This window comes from Lepidothrix coronata, unplaced genomic scaffold (assembly GCF_001604755.1).
Source record: "Lepidothrix coronata isolate B3197 unplaced genomic scaffold, Lepidothrix_coronata-1.0 Scaffold99, whole genome shotgun sequence".
In the NCBI taxonomy this organism is placed as follows: Eukaryota; Metazoa; Chordata; class Aves; order Passeriformes; family Pipridae; genus Lepidothrix; species Lepidothrix coronata.
In genome coordinates, this window is record NW_016690279.1 from 2,473,630 (window position 1) to 2,490,404 (window position 16,775).

At 44.6% G+C, this 16,775-nt stretch overlaps 1 protein-coding gene across 1 annotated transcript; it reads right to left on the reverse strand.

Moving 5' to 3' along the window:
- Positions 1–1,723: 1,723 nt before the first annotated feature.
- On the reverse strand, positions 1,724–15,767 carry YWHAB (tyrosine 3-monooxygenase/tryptophan 5-monooxygenase activation protein beta). Its single transcript, XM_017822744.1, has 6 exons — positions 15,598–15,767; positions 7,745–8,045; positions 6,641–6,764; positions 5,468–5,631; positions 4,063–4,158; positions 1,724–3,626 (listed from the first exon to the last, which is right to left on the reverse strand). Exons 2-6 carry the CDS (start codon positions 8,036–8,038, stop codon positions 3,570–3,572), a joined length of 735 nt encoding a protein of 244 aa, XP_017678233.1. The 5' UTR covers positions 8,039–8,045; positions 15,598–15,767; the 3' UTR covers positions 1,724–3,569.
- Between the last annotated feature and the right edge of the window lie 1,008 nt (positions 15,768–16,775).

The following is a 16,775-nucleotide window of genomic DNA, read 5'->3' on the forward strand; positions in this document are numbered from 1 at the left end:
GCGGTGCGGGCATCCCGGCGGGCAGGGATGACCTCCCCCTGTGTCCCCATCCCGCGGAGCCGAGGGGCTCGAGGGTTCAGCGGTTGCATCCCCTCCTTTTTGCGAATCGCAGCTCCAGCACTTCCCGGCTCTTCCCAAACGAAGGGCACGGGGGTTGCGCTGTGTGTCGCCCTGGAACACTGACAGCGCTTAACAGCGTGTGTGTCCCACCCACGCAGCTTTAGGAATCACATGCTCGTTCTGGTGTGGAATTCCCTGAAGTTAAGGAATCGAGGCAGGAGCCTCACGCAGCTCGGTACAAACCCTCCATCACTGGGCACTTGCACACTCCCGACTCCACAGCAAACTCGCTCAGCACTCAACAGAGACCCACGGGATATGGGATACGGGACCTGGCCTCTGCCATCACCTTTAGTCTGTGTGGCACGTACAGAGTGCTGTAAGGTCGCTTTCATCCACAGAGATGGATGTAACTGTGCTGCTGAAACATTGGGTGACAGCACGCAGGAACCTTGAGCCCCTGACAGCAGCTCCCCAGCTCCAGCCCAGCCCAGCCCCTTGGAAGGTCAGCAGCGGGGCAATCAGGACAACCCTTACATTCACCAAAGCCTTCTGATGGTTTCCCACACTAAGCTGACTCACCCAAAGGTCAGACAAGCACCGGTGCCAGGAATGAGAAGCCACAGCAGCAGCGATTAGATGAGTTAAACATTTAGAGTGCACATGGACTCTTACTCTGGCTGGGCCAGTGGGAGTGTCCTTCCCCAAAACAACAAAATAAATTGAAAAATTGAGATATTCCCTCAACTCATAATTGCCAAAGACCAGGCTCCCTGGTTCATGATTTCCTGAAAAGGGAGAGTAAGGATGGGAGATGTTATGTGAAAGGACTGAGGCAGAAGTGGTCTATGAACAGGATCAGCTTGCAGAACACAAGATTTTTCTTCTCAGAGCTGACAATGCCATCAGCATGAGTCAGATTGGCAGTTAGTGTACACTACAGGATCACTGAAGAGCAGGTATGTCCATAAAGGCTGGAAAATGACAAGCAATAATCACAGAGGGACCACCAGTTAAAGCCATGGCACAGGGCTGAGCAGTGCTCCATCGGCAGCTGCTTAGATTTTGACCCAATGCCTTTGTAGTGGTCAATCAAAAGCAGCCCAGTAACAGGAGCAGGAGGCTCTGGGAGCAGGAAGGACCAACCTCCTCGGTGCTTTTAGGCTGCCTGGCTGCTGCCATCCATCCCTTCCAGGGTTCTTATGTCCAGGAATACTCCTCCACCTATTTTCCTCTCCCAGTGCTGCTTTTGCACACCACAGGCTGAGCCCAGCAGAGCTGGGTGTGCAGAGGTGAGGCCGGCTCTGCACTGGAGTGGGCATTGGAAAGATTCCTGAGGAGAAACCTCCGATGTAACCAGCAGACTTTTCTCCTTTTACAGTGTGCTCAACCATACAGTATGTAATGACTCATGGCAAGTTATTTAGAGTTGCATTTAAGCCCTGCAATGACAATATATTACAAGTATGACCTCAACAAAAAAAGAAGAGAACCAGTGTTTTCTGGGACAGCGTGTGGGGAAGCCTCTCGGCAAAGGAATGAGTAATTTAGTATGTGGAAACCATGAATCAACTCACACAGTCCCCAAACCGAGAATTTAATACAAGTGGTGATTTTACTACCACAGGTTTTGCTACTGCCACAGACAACAGACACAGCCAACTGATAAAATTTTTTTTTATTATCCACTTTTGAATTCTTTTACACTTTCCTGATTATTTTGTGTAAGGTGAAACTAGAACTGTTTAAAAGACATACACGAATCTAGTACATCAATAACCAGGTATTTCTTTTTTGCTATACTATTCTCACAACCACGTGTGTGCTAGGCAATATAACCGTCACAGAAGCAAACTTTAGGCAGAATACTGGTCAGTAAAAACAAAGCGAAAAGAGCTACCAGATATACAGACAGGCTCGGTTCCACATTCACTACTGCATTTATCAAGCGCCAAGTATTAACTGCACAATTTGTTCAGCTAGTAGAGGGGAGTTTTAAAATCAGTGCATGAAATTCTCTTCAGCAGACAGATGGACAAACAGATGGATCCTATACCTAAGTGGAATGTGAAGGCAGGGGATGATACCGCGGGACTGATAGGTGACTATTCCTAATCTTTTCCACTGCATTATTCACGCAACTCTTATTAGGTTTTATTTAATGGGACATGTTTGAAACATGGCCAGGTGAGGACGTTTGGAGCTCAAATATTACAAGGTACAAGTGTTACAGATGTGTAGGTCTGCATTCCAGTACGAGATGGGAAATCCTGAATATTTGAGCCAGATCCTGGTACTACCAAAAAGTGGCAGACGAGAGCTGAAGGCTGCAACAGCGCTGGCAGCTCTGAAACATCCAAGGAAGAAACCTGTCCTTGGTGAGGCTCAGGCCTCAGCCACCATCCTGACATCACCCATAACCAAAGAAAGGATGACGCGTATGTGGGAGTCCAGAATTGCTTTAATGGAGTTTAAACAGGTGAGAGGGTCAAGGATGAACAGAGTCCAATGGGAGAAAAATTTCTATAAAGTGAACTTAAAAGATGGCTCAGTGGATTACCTAAGAGGTTTTCAGGATAAATTCAAAATGGGAATACCATGGAGATTTTGACTCATCTAAGAGTAAAGTAATGCTAAGGTGGCAGATCACTTCATCCAAACTAATAAGTATCATCCAAACTAATAAGGCCATTCAAAAAATTGAATCTTTTCCTATTGCAAGTCCATGGCAGCGAACCAAGAATTCTCACTACTGAAGAATATCTAAGGTGTAGTAACTAGGTAAGTTATTGCTGTGGGAAGGGGCTTAGTCATGCATGTCGTATGAGCATGAAAGCACTTTTAGAAGTCAAATCCCAGTTATCTGCCAGTGTAAAGAGTTTGGAAATCAAGCTGCTAACTCCCCCATTACCCTCCTCCCCAAAACAAACCCCATCCCCAGAAAGACAGGATTGACAAAGTGAGCTTTTGACTGAAAGCGGTGCCTCAGACTCGGTTACAAATGTCTACAGAGTGTGCCTGTTCAACTACCTCATAGCAGTGTCCCTAACTGGAATGCCATACATTGGATTGTTTTCCTTCCATGCCCCAGTGTCACAATAGAATCTCTATAACTTTCTGTACAACTTTACAACAGAATTGTACTTCGACTATTTTGGTGCCAGATTAAGCTCGCCAGAGTTACATAATTGATGTCTACTTCTCTACCAATAAAGAGTTTTGCAAAGTCAATTGCGATCACAAAACCCGTTATCACAGTGTTCAGTTAAAAATATAAACACGGTAATCGGAACTGGAAATGTTCGTCATAGGAAAGTTCGGAATGCCATTGGAATAACCGACCTCCGCTCTAGGTACACACAACACCAACCAACCGCTTTTACCCCACAGACAGTTTTTGCTACGTTGAGGTTGTGACAGTCGATGTACTATTCTTTTTGCTTGTCGCACAAAGGGATTATGTGTAGGATACGGGGTGACATTGAACACATAGTGAAGCGTGACAGCCATTAGTTCTCTCCCTCCCCAGCGTCCCCTTCGTCTCCCTGGTTTTCCGACGTCCATAGCTGTAAGAAAATACAAATATGTGTTTGTGCTGAAAGCACACAGGTAATTACAATAGTCAGGAAGGGGAAGACAGCATAATTAGTTGTGTAATTTTCTCAGCTAAGAGCAATACAGAACTGAACTTAACAGTAAAGCTAAAGAATAACAAACTGTTACATGAGTGAGGATAACAAGGAAGAAACCAGCACAAGCTGGCTACCTACACATAAAACTGGCTGTTGAGAACAAGCTTCACTTTGTGTTACAGAAAAAAAATTGAGTTTGTTACAGTGGTTAACAAGTGATTTCTGGTCTGAACAAGCAAGTCTGGCCGGTCTGGTTACAAAAAGCAGTGATCACATGCAGTTACCAGCTCAGAAAAGGCCTGGAATGGCACAGAACTGCTTCAGGGAGTGCAGCAGCCCAGAGTGCAGTGCTTTGCCCCACGGTACTTACAGTGAGGTTGTCCCTAAGCAGCTGCATGATCAGAGTGCTGTCTTTGTAAGACTCTTCATTCAGCGTGTCCAGCTCTGCTATCGCTTCATCAAACGCCTGAAAACATGCAAGACAGCACCTTCACACTCTGCTCTCTGAAATGCTTACAAATCTGGCACATTACTATTCAAATTCTGTGACAAAAGCTTCCAGTATTTTTCTTTTCCACCGCAAGAAGAAATGTAAACCAAAGTGAGCACCAGACAGCCACAGGGGAAAACAGAAATCTTCAGGGGTGTCCAGATTAAAGCCCAGAACAACTTCACTACCATTCAACACCAAATACTGAAGAGGCAAGGGCACTCTGTGTCATGTTGAAAAATGATTCACATAGCTTGAAGTCGGGTTTAAGAACAACACCTAAAAGCAACACTTCCATTAAAAAGGAAGGTCTCACTGGTTTAAATTGGCAGTGAAAGACAAAGGCACCATTACACTTATATATATACTGTACATGAGTAACTTGGCAAGAAAATGGAAGACAGGGATTTTTGACAGTGGGGTGGAAGGTTTTCAGTTTCTTTTCAAAACAGCAGAGGAAATCAGGTATGTTCCACTAGACATTAACAAAGCCATTCTTCCCATCCATCTGTGACCCGTGAAAATCAATGCTGCAAGTCTGAGAGCCATGAATAAGTGCTATTTCTTCTTTCAGGTTTCAAACACATGTAAGAATTTTAACTATAAAAAAACAAGCAGGAACAGCAGCAACATTTTACAGCATAACATCACTTCTTGTTACAAAGTCTTACTGAAGTGTGTATTAAGAACACTAAGATTCACCTAATGCCATGCTATTTGAGTTACTACCAGACAATTTTCACAGACACAAAAAGCTCTACTTAGAAGGTTTTAATCCTATTTTAGAGAGAAGGCCAAGAAAAAAAGGATTCATTATTTGTTTGGCACAACCCACCATACAAGCTTATTTTGGTCTCTGGAGAGAGTGGCACACATGCACATGGATACACAAGGACATTCAGGGTTACAAAGATGGACACACAGACAACACTTCACGTGCATTTGCTAAGTGTTCAAATTTCAATAAATATTTCACTTTAGAAATGCTAAATTAATTCAAGTGTTTTCAAACAAACACATTCTAAGAGAATTAGGTGGACATTAAGAAGAGGCATTTTGTCTTCCCTGTCACTGGAACAGCTGCAGTAGCAAATTAGCCTGACCTAAAGCTAAGCCACACCAGCAAACCAACTCACCTGAAAATATACTAAAATGACAGCAGTTTAACGATAGCATTTTTAAGCAATTTGATATGAAAAAGCATAATCATTTACAAAGTGCTACTGCAACCACTGCCCTTATGTCCTCAGCCTCCACAAATACTGGTGATATGGAGAGTGCTTACCGTCTTTGCCAGATTACAGGCCTTTTCAGGAGAATTTAGTATCTCATAGTAGAACACAGAGAAATTTAAAGCCAAACCGAGTCGAATGGGGTGTGTTGGCTGCATCTCTTTCTTGCTAATCTCAAATGCCTCCTGGTAAGCTTGCTGAGAGTTTGCTACCGTTGCTGAAAGAAGTAATTACAACCATATTAATGCACAGCACATCTCTGTACTTCATGGGGAAAGGGATTCTCTTCTCTGTGCCACCAGAAATTCAGTCACACACGCACAGACGCTTCTTTCAGTGTTTGCAGATGTAAAAGCTTTCCACTGGCAGAATTATGAAGGCAGAAACATGTGCTCAGCTAAAGCTCTGACACAGAGAAATTAAGTTTAGAAGTTCGGTAGAGACTTAAAATAACATTTGTTCAACATAAATTCCAACCAATGGACACAAACCCTACCTAGGTCAAAGTGTTCTGGTGTTAAACACTCCCTTCCAGCCCAGCTGAAGAAGTCACAAATATCAATAATAAATCCAGACAAAACCATATAGGAAAGAAGAGGTATCTAAACTACTGCAGCTCTAGGGCATGAACTTTGTATTTCAGGTTGGGGTTTCAGAGGAGAGCCAACAGTCCCTTCCTGGCTAATGAGTAACAATAAGTTCCATACTGGCATAAAACTAAGTTTGCAAGACATGGACTCCATCAGACACTCACCAGGAGTTCAGCAGAGTCCAGCACTGCTTTACCATTTCAGAATTAACTGGTTTAGGACCCACAAACCCAATAACCCACATCTGCATGCACAAAGTTTGCAAACAGTGAAGACTTGAGCTAAATTCACAGTTTAAACAAGAGATCAAAGGATTTTCCACGAGGAAAAGAAAAACAAACAACAAAACCATTCTCCAGGAAAAGGATTTTATACTGCTTTATATATGCTTGAAAATCAGCTACTGTGGTCAGGGGCTGCAAGCAGAATTTGACTGGATTGATGGACATCTGTCAGTAACTTCTATTAATTTCAGTGAAGTCTTTCTCTAAAAGTGACTTGCACTGCACCCATCTGGAGTACTACAGAGCAGTAGTGAAAAGAAATAAACACTCCACATTAGGGGAAAAGAACACAAGTATTTTTTACACTTGGTTCTGCTTGGCCCCCAGAATGAGAGACTTTATTTCTACTTACTTTGCTTATTGTCCCCAGATGCCACCTCTGAGAGGTATCTGTAGTAATCACCTTTCATTTTCAAATAGAAGACCTTGCTTTCTGGCTGCGTGGCGTTGACAATAAGGTATTTATCCAGGAGTTCCTGAGAAAGGAAACATAACCCTTTTTTTTAAATCCAAGCTATAAAAATAATGTCTGAAACAGAGCCTTTGTTACAATGGTGAGCATGAACTGTTCAAACATTAACAATGACTTACGTAGACTCATGTGTTAATCACTTTGCCTACTGTTGTCTAAACTTAAAAAAAAAGAGAAACTACTTGTAACCTAATCTCAGGACAGCTGAAAACTTGCTCTGTTGAGGCCACCCACCATTCCCTCCTGCAGAATCTATTCACTATCAGGGCATACAACTGCAAAGATTTTCCTTGAAATATACTGATGCAAACCTGTGTCCACAGCCAAACTAATAAAGCAGCAGCTGGACATTAGCACATCTGGTCACTTCTGCTGCCACAGAGCTGAATTCTATGCAGAGTCGTGAAATTATCCACAAGAAACAGGTTCTATCTGCAGCTCCAGCTGAAAAGCTCAGCAGTGGCACAAGTCAGCACATGTGAACTCAGAAAGAGATGTACAGACCGACTGCACTGACAGCAGCTGATCCTGACTGATCTTACACAACCTGAACAGCAACAAAAGGAAGAGCAAAACCAGTCTGGGGGAAGAACTACAGACCTACTCTATTCCAAAAAGGTACTAAACAAGCCTCAGGATGTCAGCATTCATTCACAAAAGAATTTAAATGGTCAGCCTTTTAGCAGGACTCATGCCAGTACCCCAGATCTAAATTTGTTTTCATGGTGAACCACTCCCCCCAACCAGCAGCCAGGGGTCTTCAATGTGGTCTTGTTTGCTTTTTTCTGCTAAAAAAAAATGCTCAAATCCCCCAAGAAACAAGCTAGATGCCTTAGAAGCTGGAATGGGATCCAAGTACGTAGCTATGCAAAATTATTCCCCTGCTAAGGTGCTGCAGTGTCGACAGCAATCCTAAGATTCCTTAAGCCTCTCTGAAAAATGCTGCAGTACTAACTACTGTTATTTTTGCTGTTGGATTATTACCAGAACATCATTGCAGATATCCTGCAATTCAGCCTCGATTTTCTCACGATATTCTCTTCCCATCTGCTGTTTCTTCTCGTTCCTCTCTGTTTTCTGTTCAATGCTGGAAATCACACGCCAGGACGAGCGACGGGCACCGACCACGTTCTTGTAGGCCACGGAGAGGAGGTTCCTTTCTTCGTTGGACAGTTCATGCCCCTGCTCAGTGACAGCCTTCATAGCAGCAGCCATGTCATCGTAACGCTCGGCCTGCTCGGCCAGCTTGGCTTTCTGTACCAACTCGCTTTTATCCATGGCTCTCCTGCAATTAGTGGGGAATAAAAAGAGAGAAAAGTGTCTCCTGGTTGTCCACACTGTGGAAGTTCATGCTGAAGGGTGAAGCAGATCTTACAGTCACTAATAAGAGGGAAATCTATAAATTCTATCAGAGTAATACAGAGGGTTTCCTTTTAAAAAATTACTGGACCTTTTGCCAAACACGTATAATTTCTATGTGTAAATGACTAATCACGATCCTGAAGATATGAATGCATCATTCTTCAAAATGCAGCAAAAGTCATTAAGCACAGCCCTATATGAATCCATTTCCTATACTGGCCACAGCTCAATTTGGGAGACACTGATCCACTGTTCTGACCCTGAAACAACCAGTTTTGGTGTTTGGGTTTTTTTGTTTGTTTTGGTTTTTTGTTTTGTTTTGGGGTTTTTGTTTGTTTGTTTTTTGGTTTGGGGTTTTTGTTTTTGTTTCCCTCCACTGCTAAACAATAGCAACTACTTAGGAGCACTGAAGCACTGGACAGCTCCTCCTGATACTGAAGAGCTTTGGCAAGCTACAGGAGGTGTTTCTGTGGGTTTACATAAACCATACCCAGTAAAGCTGTAGTTGTTGGCAACTATGGAAAGCATATTTATACTGTTCTGCCAGAAAATACGGCTTTTTTTACACATGCATCAACGTACACATAATGGATCATTCTACACAGCTATGGGGGCTGCAGCCTCAGGTTTGCAAGACCTTTTAAATAATACTGACATTCATAAAATCTGAATGGGACGTGGCCCACATGATGGTCACTACCACAAAACAAATTGCTTATACGGAAACAATTTGTTTATCATTTCTGATAATGCAGTTTGGCAAGTGGAGCCAAGAAAAGCACATCACGTGACCACGAGGCCACTGAAGAGCTTAAGCAATGAAAGATGAAGTGAGTAAGGAACGTGGCAGTGAGGCAGCCTGAGTGTTGCTTACTCCTACACCACAATGCTAACATACAGTTAACTCAGCCACTGAGCCACCAACCTCACACTCGATACACCACCTAGGGCCTGGCTCCCAGGAGAAATTAAACAAGTTTCTTTGCCTCTGTCAAAGCAAAGCAGACCTCAATACCTCACAAGCTCCAACACACCCCAAATTCATCTGCAGAATTTCTGTAGGTTTGCAAATTCACTTTTGGACAGACCCAGAACTGTTATTCTCATCAGTACTGAGCAATAATTACCCTCTCCTACTCTGTAAATCCTAATTAGGACTTTCACTGCCCAGGTAAGTTTACAGGCTGAGACCTAACGAAAAACTTCTAGAGCCTAAAAAAACTTCTGGAAGAAAAATAAAAAGCAAACAAGAACAGTAACTTTACAATTGCCTTCACAGGCTTCTGTTCATTAGGAAGCATCTACAGCCCTATTAGAAAAAACCAACAGGCTGAAAGCCATTGCTGTAGCCTTTTCCCTGGCTCTCACCCTCAAAGATTCCAGTCTGACAGGCTTCTGATGGAGAACATTTTGCACACCCTGCTCAGCTTGTATTTTACTCCATGTATCACCTACCACACTCTTATACAGGAAAACCAGTCCCTTATACTAAATCCTGAACCAGGACAATGAGATGCAGACCCAAATTCCCACTGTGTGCTTGAGCAGTTTCATACACTGCTCCAACTGCCAAGGACGAGCCCTAACTACAAAATTATTTTGAGATGAGCACATTCTATCCCTCCAGCTGAAGATATTAAAAAAAAAAAATTAATCACCCAAGATATCATGTCAAACATTGTTATTTCACATGAAACCTCCTGAACCAAATGTACCTGCTCTGTATCTGCAAGTCTAACTCACTCCTGCTTGCCTTTGATCCTTTGTAGATCCTAATGCATCCAGCCACATAAGGCACTCAAGGTAAGGATATGGAATGCTAAACCCAGCCTCCTGGAAAGGGACCTCTTGCAGACTGGTAAGTAAAGTTGGGCTGCAGTTCAGTCCCATTGCAAATACTGTCTTTAAATTAGTGGATCTTGGGATCTATTGAAAGGTGACACACACACTTCAGGTGGAAGCCTCAACAAGCCAGAGTGACTTTGGGCAGCAGTGTGACAGGTTCTGGAGATTAATTTGGTTCTCTCTTCACTGATAAAGAGTTCTCTCTTCTTTTGCCATGGGGATATGCTCTATTATCATTGGCTTCCATGGGCTTACCAAAAGGATAGCTCCTGACTGAAAAGGGGTAAAAGTGTGATTAGTGATGTTTGCTTTTTCTCTCTGCTCTGAAGCCTATCACGGTAACAATGCAGAACAAGACCAAGGAATCATCAGACCCCTTCCCACTGAGAGAACCCATCCCACTTTTCCCTGTTGAGTCTACTGAACCTCATAAACCATTCCCTTAACTCAGCAGTAACTGCAGACTGTGTGCTCAAGGCAGGAAGTAATTTGTGAGTGGCATTTCTCTACCCACTCAGTAACATCTGAACATGAGCAAAGTACACCTGAAGAATGCATTTTACATTGCAAGGGCCAACTTTAAACAACCGGACATTTAAACAAAACAGTTTCAGAGCAGTTCTAGTTTCCTCACTGTCTGCACAGCTTCTAGAAGTATTTCTACTGCAAGCATCTTATCTTCTCCTCTTCTTCTTATGAAATGTGATTATTACGTGGAAGCAGCCTGCTTGTTGAAGTCCAGAGGCAAGTAGGTCCGAGAGAGTTTACATTTTGCCATTGAAAAGTCAGTTTAATCTTTGATCTGCACTTTGCCAATAGTGGTCTAATCTGCAGACAAGTCATCTGTGCAGAATTCCATTCACAAACAACACGGAGTTTAGTTTTGAAAGGGCGCAGAGTTTGTTTTATCAAGCTCACTGACATATTTATATTTAGATGCAAGACAGTTCACGGCAGTCAATGGGTTCATACAAGGACACATGAAGGAAATCACAGAGGGAACTGCAGGGGCACAAAGACCTAGTGGATAAAAGAGATTCAGAAACCAGTTTAACACATCAATTATACAAGTGAAATAGCAGCACAAAGATTAGAATGTTGTTTCTCATGAAGCAACGTTCCTCAGCAATGTATCCAATTTATGCACATCTTAAATGTAACTCAAACCAATCACTGAAGATGGAGCTCCTCAGAACTTCACTGGCTTAGTTTTGACATAAGAATTCAGTATACAAGGACTCGAGTTTAGTTAATTCATCTTCATATCTGTACTGTTAGTAGGCTTGCTATGAAACACAAAGTATTATTCAATAATATGGATTTCACAGAATTTAAATGCAGTAAGAAAAGCATTGCCCACACCAAAATATCTGCCATTGACAGTAAGCCTACCATTATTTCCTCCCCAGGGTGCTGCATAAAGAAACACTTAAAATCCTCATTTGATTCTCCATTGCTTACCTTGTTAGAAGCTTGGAGAGAGCTTTGCAGAGCTATGCTGGCTTGAGCTCCAAAAGAGGGAAGTGTTTGCCAGAAGGAAAAAAGATACAAGGAAAGGAGTGATGTTTGAAAAGGCAAAGAAGCAACTATCAGTCATAACTGGTCCCTCCCAGAGAGGAGATGAAAGCCACGCTCTAACAATGGATCAGTGTGCCACAGTCTGAGACAAGCAAAGCCTAGAGCTAAAAATACTCCTAGGCCACACACAGAAGCCATCTACCAAAGGTTACCTGCAGCTAGGAGCAAAACACACAGAGGTGATGAACGGGAGGCTGACAGGAATGATCTATTCTAGCACTAATGAAGCCATGCCATGGCGGCAAGGGGAAAAAAAGGGAAGATGGGAAAAGGTGCAGAGACGTGCAGATCACAGCCATGGAGGAGTCCTGAAAGTTGCCTGTCCTAAGCAGAAGATTCTGATATTAGATGCATTAACACATTTCAAATTCTTAAGATGCTGTCTTCTTAAGAATCTGTTAAACCACAGCTTAGTAGCCCTCCAAAAAGAAGTGGCTGGCCACTGTTCACAAATAAGAAATACCAACCACTACCCAGCTGCCACAGCCAGCAGTACCAGCTGCCAGAACTTTGAATCACACTAAGTCCCACACTTAGAATGTAATTTTTTTGTTATTCTTTTCCTCTGTCTCCCATGTAGCCTAGAGCTCTTTCAATCTCTCTTACAAACACAGAAGAGCGTGTATGCAGGCACTACAAGTTACAAGTGCTTACTCCCACCCCGGAAAAGCTTTACACCTGTGTAGAGAAGACTGAAGTATTTCACAGAGCATCAAAGGTAAAGGTCAGAACTTGTAAAACTCATTAGTTTGTAGCTGCCTGAATCTTTCAGTGGAAGATGCAGGGAGAAAGAGATGGTGTGACCGCCCCGGGAACAGCCCCTGGAGTCAGGACACCCATGGATCTTCCACGAGTGGACGGACGCACAGAAATGGATGTTCACATCCCAGTAACAGCTGAGGAGTAAAACATCCAGCTACTGTTCTTCAGAAGGCTGCAGGATCTTGAGAACTACACCTTACCATCTGCTCTGTAGCCTTTATTGTTTCCCATTCCGATGGGCTGTTTAGGACAAAGCCAGAACGGATCACAAATAACTGTGTTTAAAGTCTGCAGAAATGAAATGAAAACTGGCACTGAAAAAAATTTTGCCTTATATAACATATTGAACTGACAGGACAATACTAATAAGCTTACGTTGGTCTGAAGTCTGCTGCTCCTGATGACCTGTTCTTCTCATGCTAATTAAGCCATCGATTTTTGTGCGCTGTTTTTCTCTCCATAGCAAGCATGAGACTCTATCAGACAAAACTTCCCCTTTGTAAAATACTGGTGAGAAATCAGGGTGGGCACAGGTTTGACATACTGGTCCTCACTGGGTCGAGTTGAGACGCAGGTTAATAGACCCGCATGTTCCACTGTGAGAAAGGAATGTGGAACCAGACTGGGTGAAACGGGAGGCAATCCTGCTTCCCAGGCACAAGCTCCTTTCAAATTCTGAAACGGGAGGCAATCCTGCTTCCCAGGCACAAGCTCCTTTCAAATTCTAACAGGAAAAGCAGCAGACTGGTACAGAATTTGCAGCTCAAGATTCCAACAATATGTGAACGTACCTGGATTTGATTTCTGAATGGGCAATTCATTCTGAAATTAAACATTAATGTGAGGTGAGTTGTATTTCAAACTAGAGTTCTATAACTACAGAGAGTAAGAGCTTTGGAGACACTGTTTCTAACACAAATGGAAACTCTTTCTCCGTAACTCAGGTACACACATGCTGACACAAGTATCTGCATGATGGGGATGGCATTCCCTGTCAAGAAAACACTGCCCCCAACATTTATTCTTTACAGGAAATCAATCAACTCTTTCCATGCAGTGCAAGAAACCTTCCTTGCTTTACTGCAGTATTAGGCATTTGATGTCATTACTTGTGTTTCTCTGTTTGGTTCCCTCAAAGGCTATCATGGATTGCTAAGTAACTGATTAGAAAATGAATAGGTCTGGTAAGATCTGAACAGTAAAATCTCACACAACTGTCAGAAGCTTGGGTATAGCAAGATCAGTATAATATCCTGCAAACATAATGAGGGAAAAAAGAAAATAATTTCCCAGCTGTGATATTCTTGCTGACCTTGTGAAGCACATAACTTTGGCCTCCTCTGCATCTACCCTAGCCTTCAGCTGACATCTTTATGCAAAGGCTCAGGTAAAATTAACATTCTGTAAAACCATGCCTCAACCTGCTCTGGTCATCTGCCATCATTAACTGTTGCTTTCTAAATCTCACCAATATAATTATTGAATAAAATGAAAACCAATGGTTTTCCACCTCCACAGAGAATTACAAAATGTCTGTGACCAGTACCAATAACGTGGGAACACCGATACTGTACAGACACCTTCAATCTAGTGACAGGAGCCTTCTTCTTCCCAATGCCAGGCTGAAAAGCTGAGCTCTGCTCCCTATGGCCCTCACTCAGGTGGAGACATGCTGGCACTTCCACAGCACAACATACTCACATGGTAACACCTTTTTGTTCAAACTAGCAGAATTGTTTTTGGCTAGGGTCCAGGTGGAAATAGTGAGTTAGCCCGAAAAATCTTCCCCCAGGCATAAAGTTCATGCCAAACTAATGTATTCATATCACAGGTAAATCACTTTTGTTAATAATAAACTGTCAGTATTTGTATTACAGGGTGGGGCAAGAAGTGTGGCCATATAACAGACACACTGCTGGTATTAGGATACCACACGGATCAGAGTACGAGCTTTTACCTCATTAACCAAATAATTATTTACTGAACTCCTCCTCATCTGAGTTTATTCACATGCAGCACATAAAGCTGCATACTGGCACAGGCCTGCTCAGGAAAAAATAAAAAGACTCAACATCAAAATAGCAGAGATCAGAACATGCGGTACTGACATAATGAGGTTGAGAAAACTGCACCAGGCCCATCTGTGCAAGGAGTCTATCACTTTATTGGTACCAATTTAATAAACAAAATATGATACTGGGGATATTTTTGCAGTCCTTTAATACGAAGGGAGAAAAAGGCACTCGCATTCTTGTTGTCTTTTCTAGACCAGATTACAGCTCATTATTACTTTGAAATAAAAGTAAGCTCTCTTTTCATAAAAAAAGTACTCAAATTTCTGACTAAGGTGTCCTGCAACAACAAACGTGCGAAGACACAAATATTCCTCCTGCCACTGAAGTTACAAAACCTTAATAACATTCTCAAAGCCTCCAGTATTTTCCCACAGGAATTCAGTTTTTTACGGTGCTGCACGATGTGCTTTTTGCTCTCCCACCACCGCAAAAGGTATTTTAACTATTAATAAGAAACCCACCTGAAGGCAGCCAATTTATCTCGCGACCTCCGCGCGCGAGAGGCGTTTACGCCAACCCAGCGACCGTGTGCCACTGTCACTCCATCATCCATCGGGATGATTGTACCTACCTCGAACAAAGCCTGTTAGCACGGGGCCACTGCCCGGCCTTTTTGTGGGCCGGGACCCGCTTGGGAGCAACCCCGTTTTCCATTCTGGAGAGGGCTCTATTCCCAAATAGCACTCTATCCCCAAGCGGGCGCGATCGGGAAAAAACCAACAGTGAAAAACTGGAATAACAATAATAATGATGATGATGATGATGATGATAAAATAATTTTTGCTGCCGCCTAAAGGGAAGGGAAGCACCGCTGCGATCACCTTCAGCCCTACCACGGGCCGCTCGCACCCACCACGCGCGGCTCTCCCGGGCTGGCCACGGAGCTCTCCCGGGCTGTGGAGGCCGCCCTGGATCACCCCGGCCCGGTTTTTTCCCCCCCCACCCCCTTTTCCCCTGCGGGAGCGCGGGCCTTGCCCAGGTGAGCGCGGCCGCGCCCCGGGCCCCGAGTGACTCACCGGGGCGGGGCAGCGAAGGGGCGGCACCGCCCGCCCGGGCCCGGCAGCGGCCGCCGAGCAATGGCCACACCGTTACCCGTGGGCACGGGGGGAGGCACCGCGGTGTGAGGACTCTCCCGCCGCGGCCTGCGGCCGCCGGGGCGGGCTCGCCTCGCTGATCCCGACCCCGACCCCCCCATCCCCACCGCAGCCCCCTCACCTGGGCGGCGCGCTGCGATCGCACGGGGAGGAGGGCGAACGGGCGCGGCGGCCGCTCGCACGGACACGCTCCGCACACACTCACACTCTCTCTCTTCACACACACACACAGACACACACAGACACACACACACGCCCTGAGGGCTCGGCCCCGCTTCCGCCGCCGCCGCCGCGCCCGCCCCTTCCGCCGCCGCCGCCACAGCGGGCACCGCCCGCCACGGCGGGCCCGGGTTGCCATGGAGACGGGGTGGGCCCGTGTGGGCTCCCCTCAGGGGGGGATGAGGGGAATGAAGGCCGGGAAAACACAAACACAAACACACACAGACACACAGACACAGACACAGAGAGGGCAGCGGAGCCCTGTGTGAGCCGGGCACACCTCGGGAGTTGCGGGCTCTTTGTCTCCTCCGGGCGCCGCGGGAAGCGCCGGGGTGGGAGCTGCGCTGGGTTGTTTGGGAGTGCGGCGGCTTCTCCGGCGGCAAAAGAGCCGGAGTTCCCGGTTTTCTTGCCGTTTGCCGCTGGTGGTCTTTTTGGGGATAAAAATCGAGGGATCAGTCAGGTTGGAAAAGACCTCTAAAGTCACAGGAGTCCGCCCCATGACCCAACACTGCCTGGTCAACTCAGTGTCACGCAGTGCCAGCAACAAAAGAACCAGATTTCGTGATTTTCTTGCCGTTTCTCACTGGTGGGTTTTTTGGTTTTTTGTTTTTTTTTTTTTTTTTTTTTTTTTTTGTTTGTTTGTTTTATAAGAATCATGGCTTCAGTTAGGTTGGAAAATACCTCTAAAGTCATAGGGGACCAACCCATGACCCAACACCACCTTTTCAGCTCAGTGTCACCCAGTGCCAGCAACAAAAGAACCAGATTTCGTGATTTTCTTGCCTTTTTTCACTGGTGTTTTTTTTTTTTTTTTTTTTTTTTTTTTTTTTTTTTTTTTTGAAATTATGCTGTTTTTTTTTTTTTTTTTTTTTGAATAAGAATCACGGCTTCAGTTAGGTTGGAAAAGAGCTCTAAAGTTAGAGGGGACCAACCCACGACCCAACACCACCTTGTCAACTCAGCGCCACATCCAGTCTTGCCTCAAACGCCTCCGGGGACGGCGACTCCAACCCCTCCCCGGACAGCCCATTCCAAAGGGACACATCCCCGCGGAGCACAGGCGGCTCTGTGTGCCCTCAT

What these genes read in the sequence shown, in the direction of transcription:
- YWHAB (XM_017822744.1), bottom strand. Translation starts at nt 8,038, where the DNA reads ATGGATAAAAGCGAGTTGGTACAGAAAGCCAAGCTGGCCGAGCAGGCC. An exon ending in ATATCTGCAATGATGTTCTG is followed by an intron (nt 6,765 to 7,744) that starts GTAATAATCCAA and finishes TTCCTTTCTCAG; the next exon opens with GAACTCCTGGATAAATACCT. An exon ending in ATCTGGGGACAATAAGCAAA is followed by an intron (nt 5,632 to 6,640) that starts GTAAGTAGAAAT and finishes TACTTCTTTCAG; the next exon opens with CAACGGTAGCAAACTCTCAG.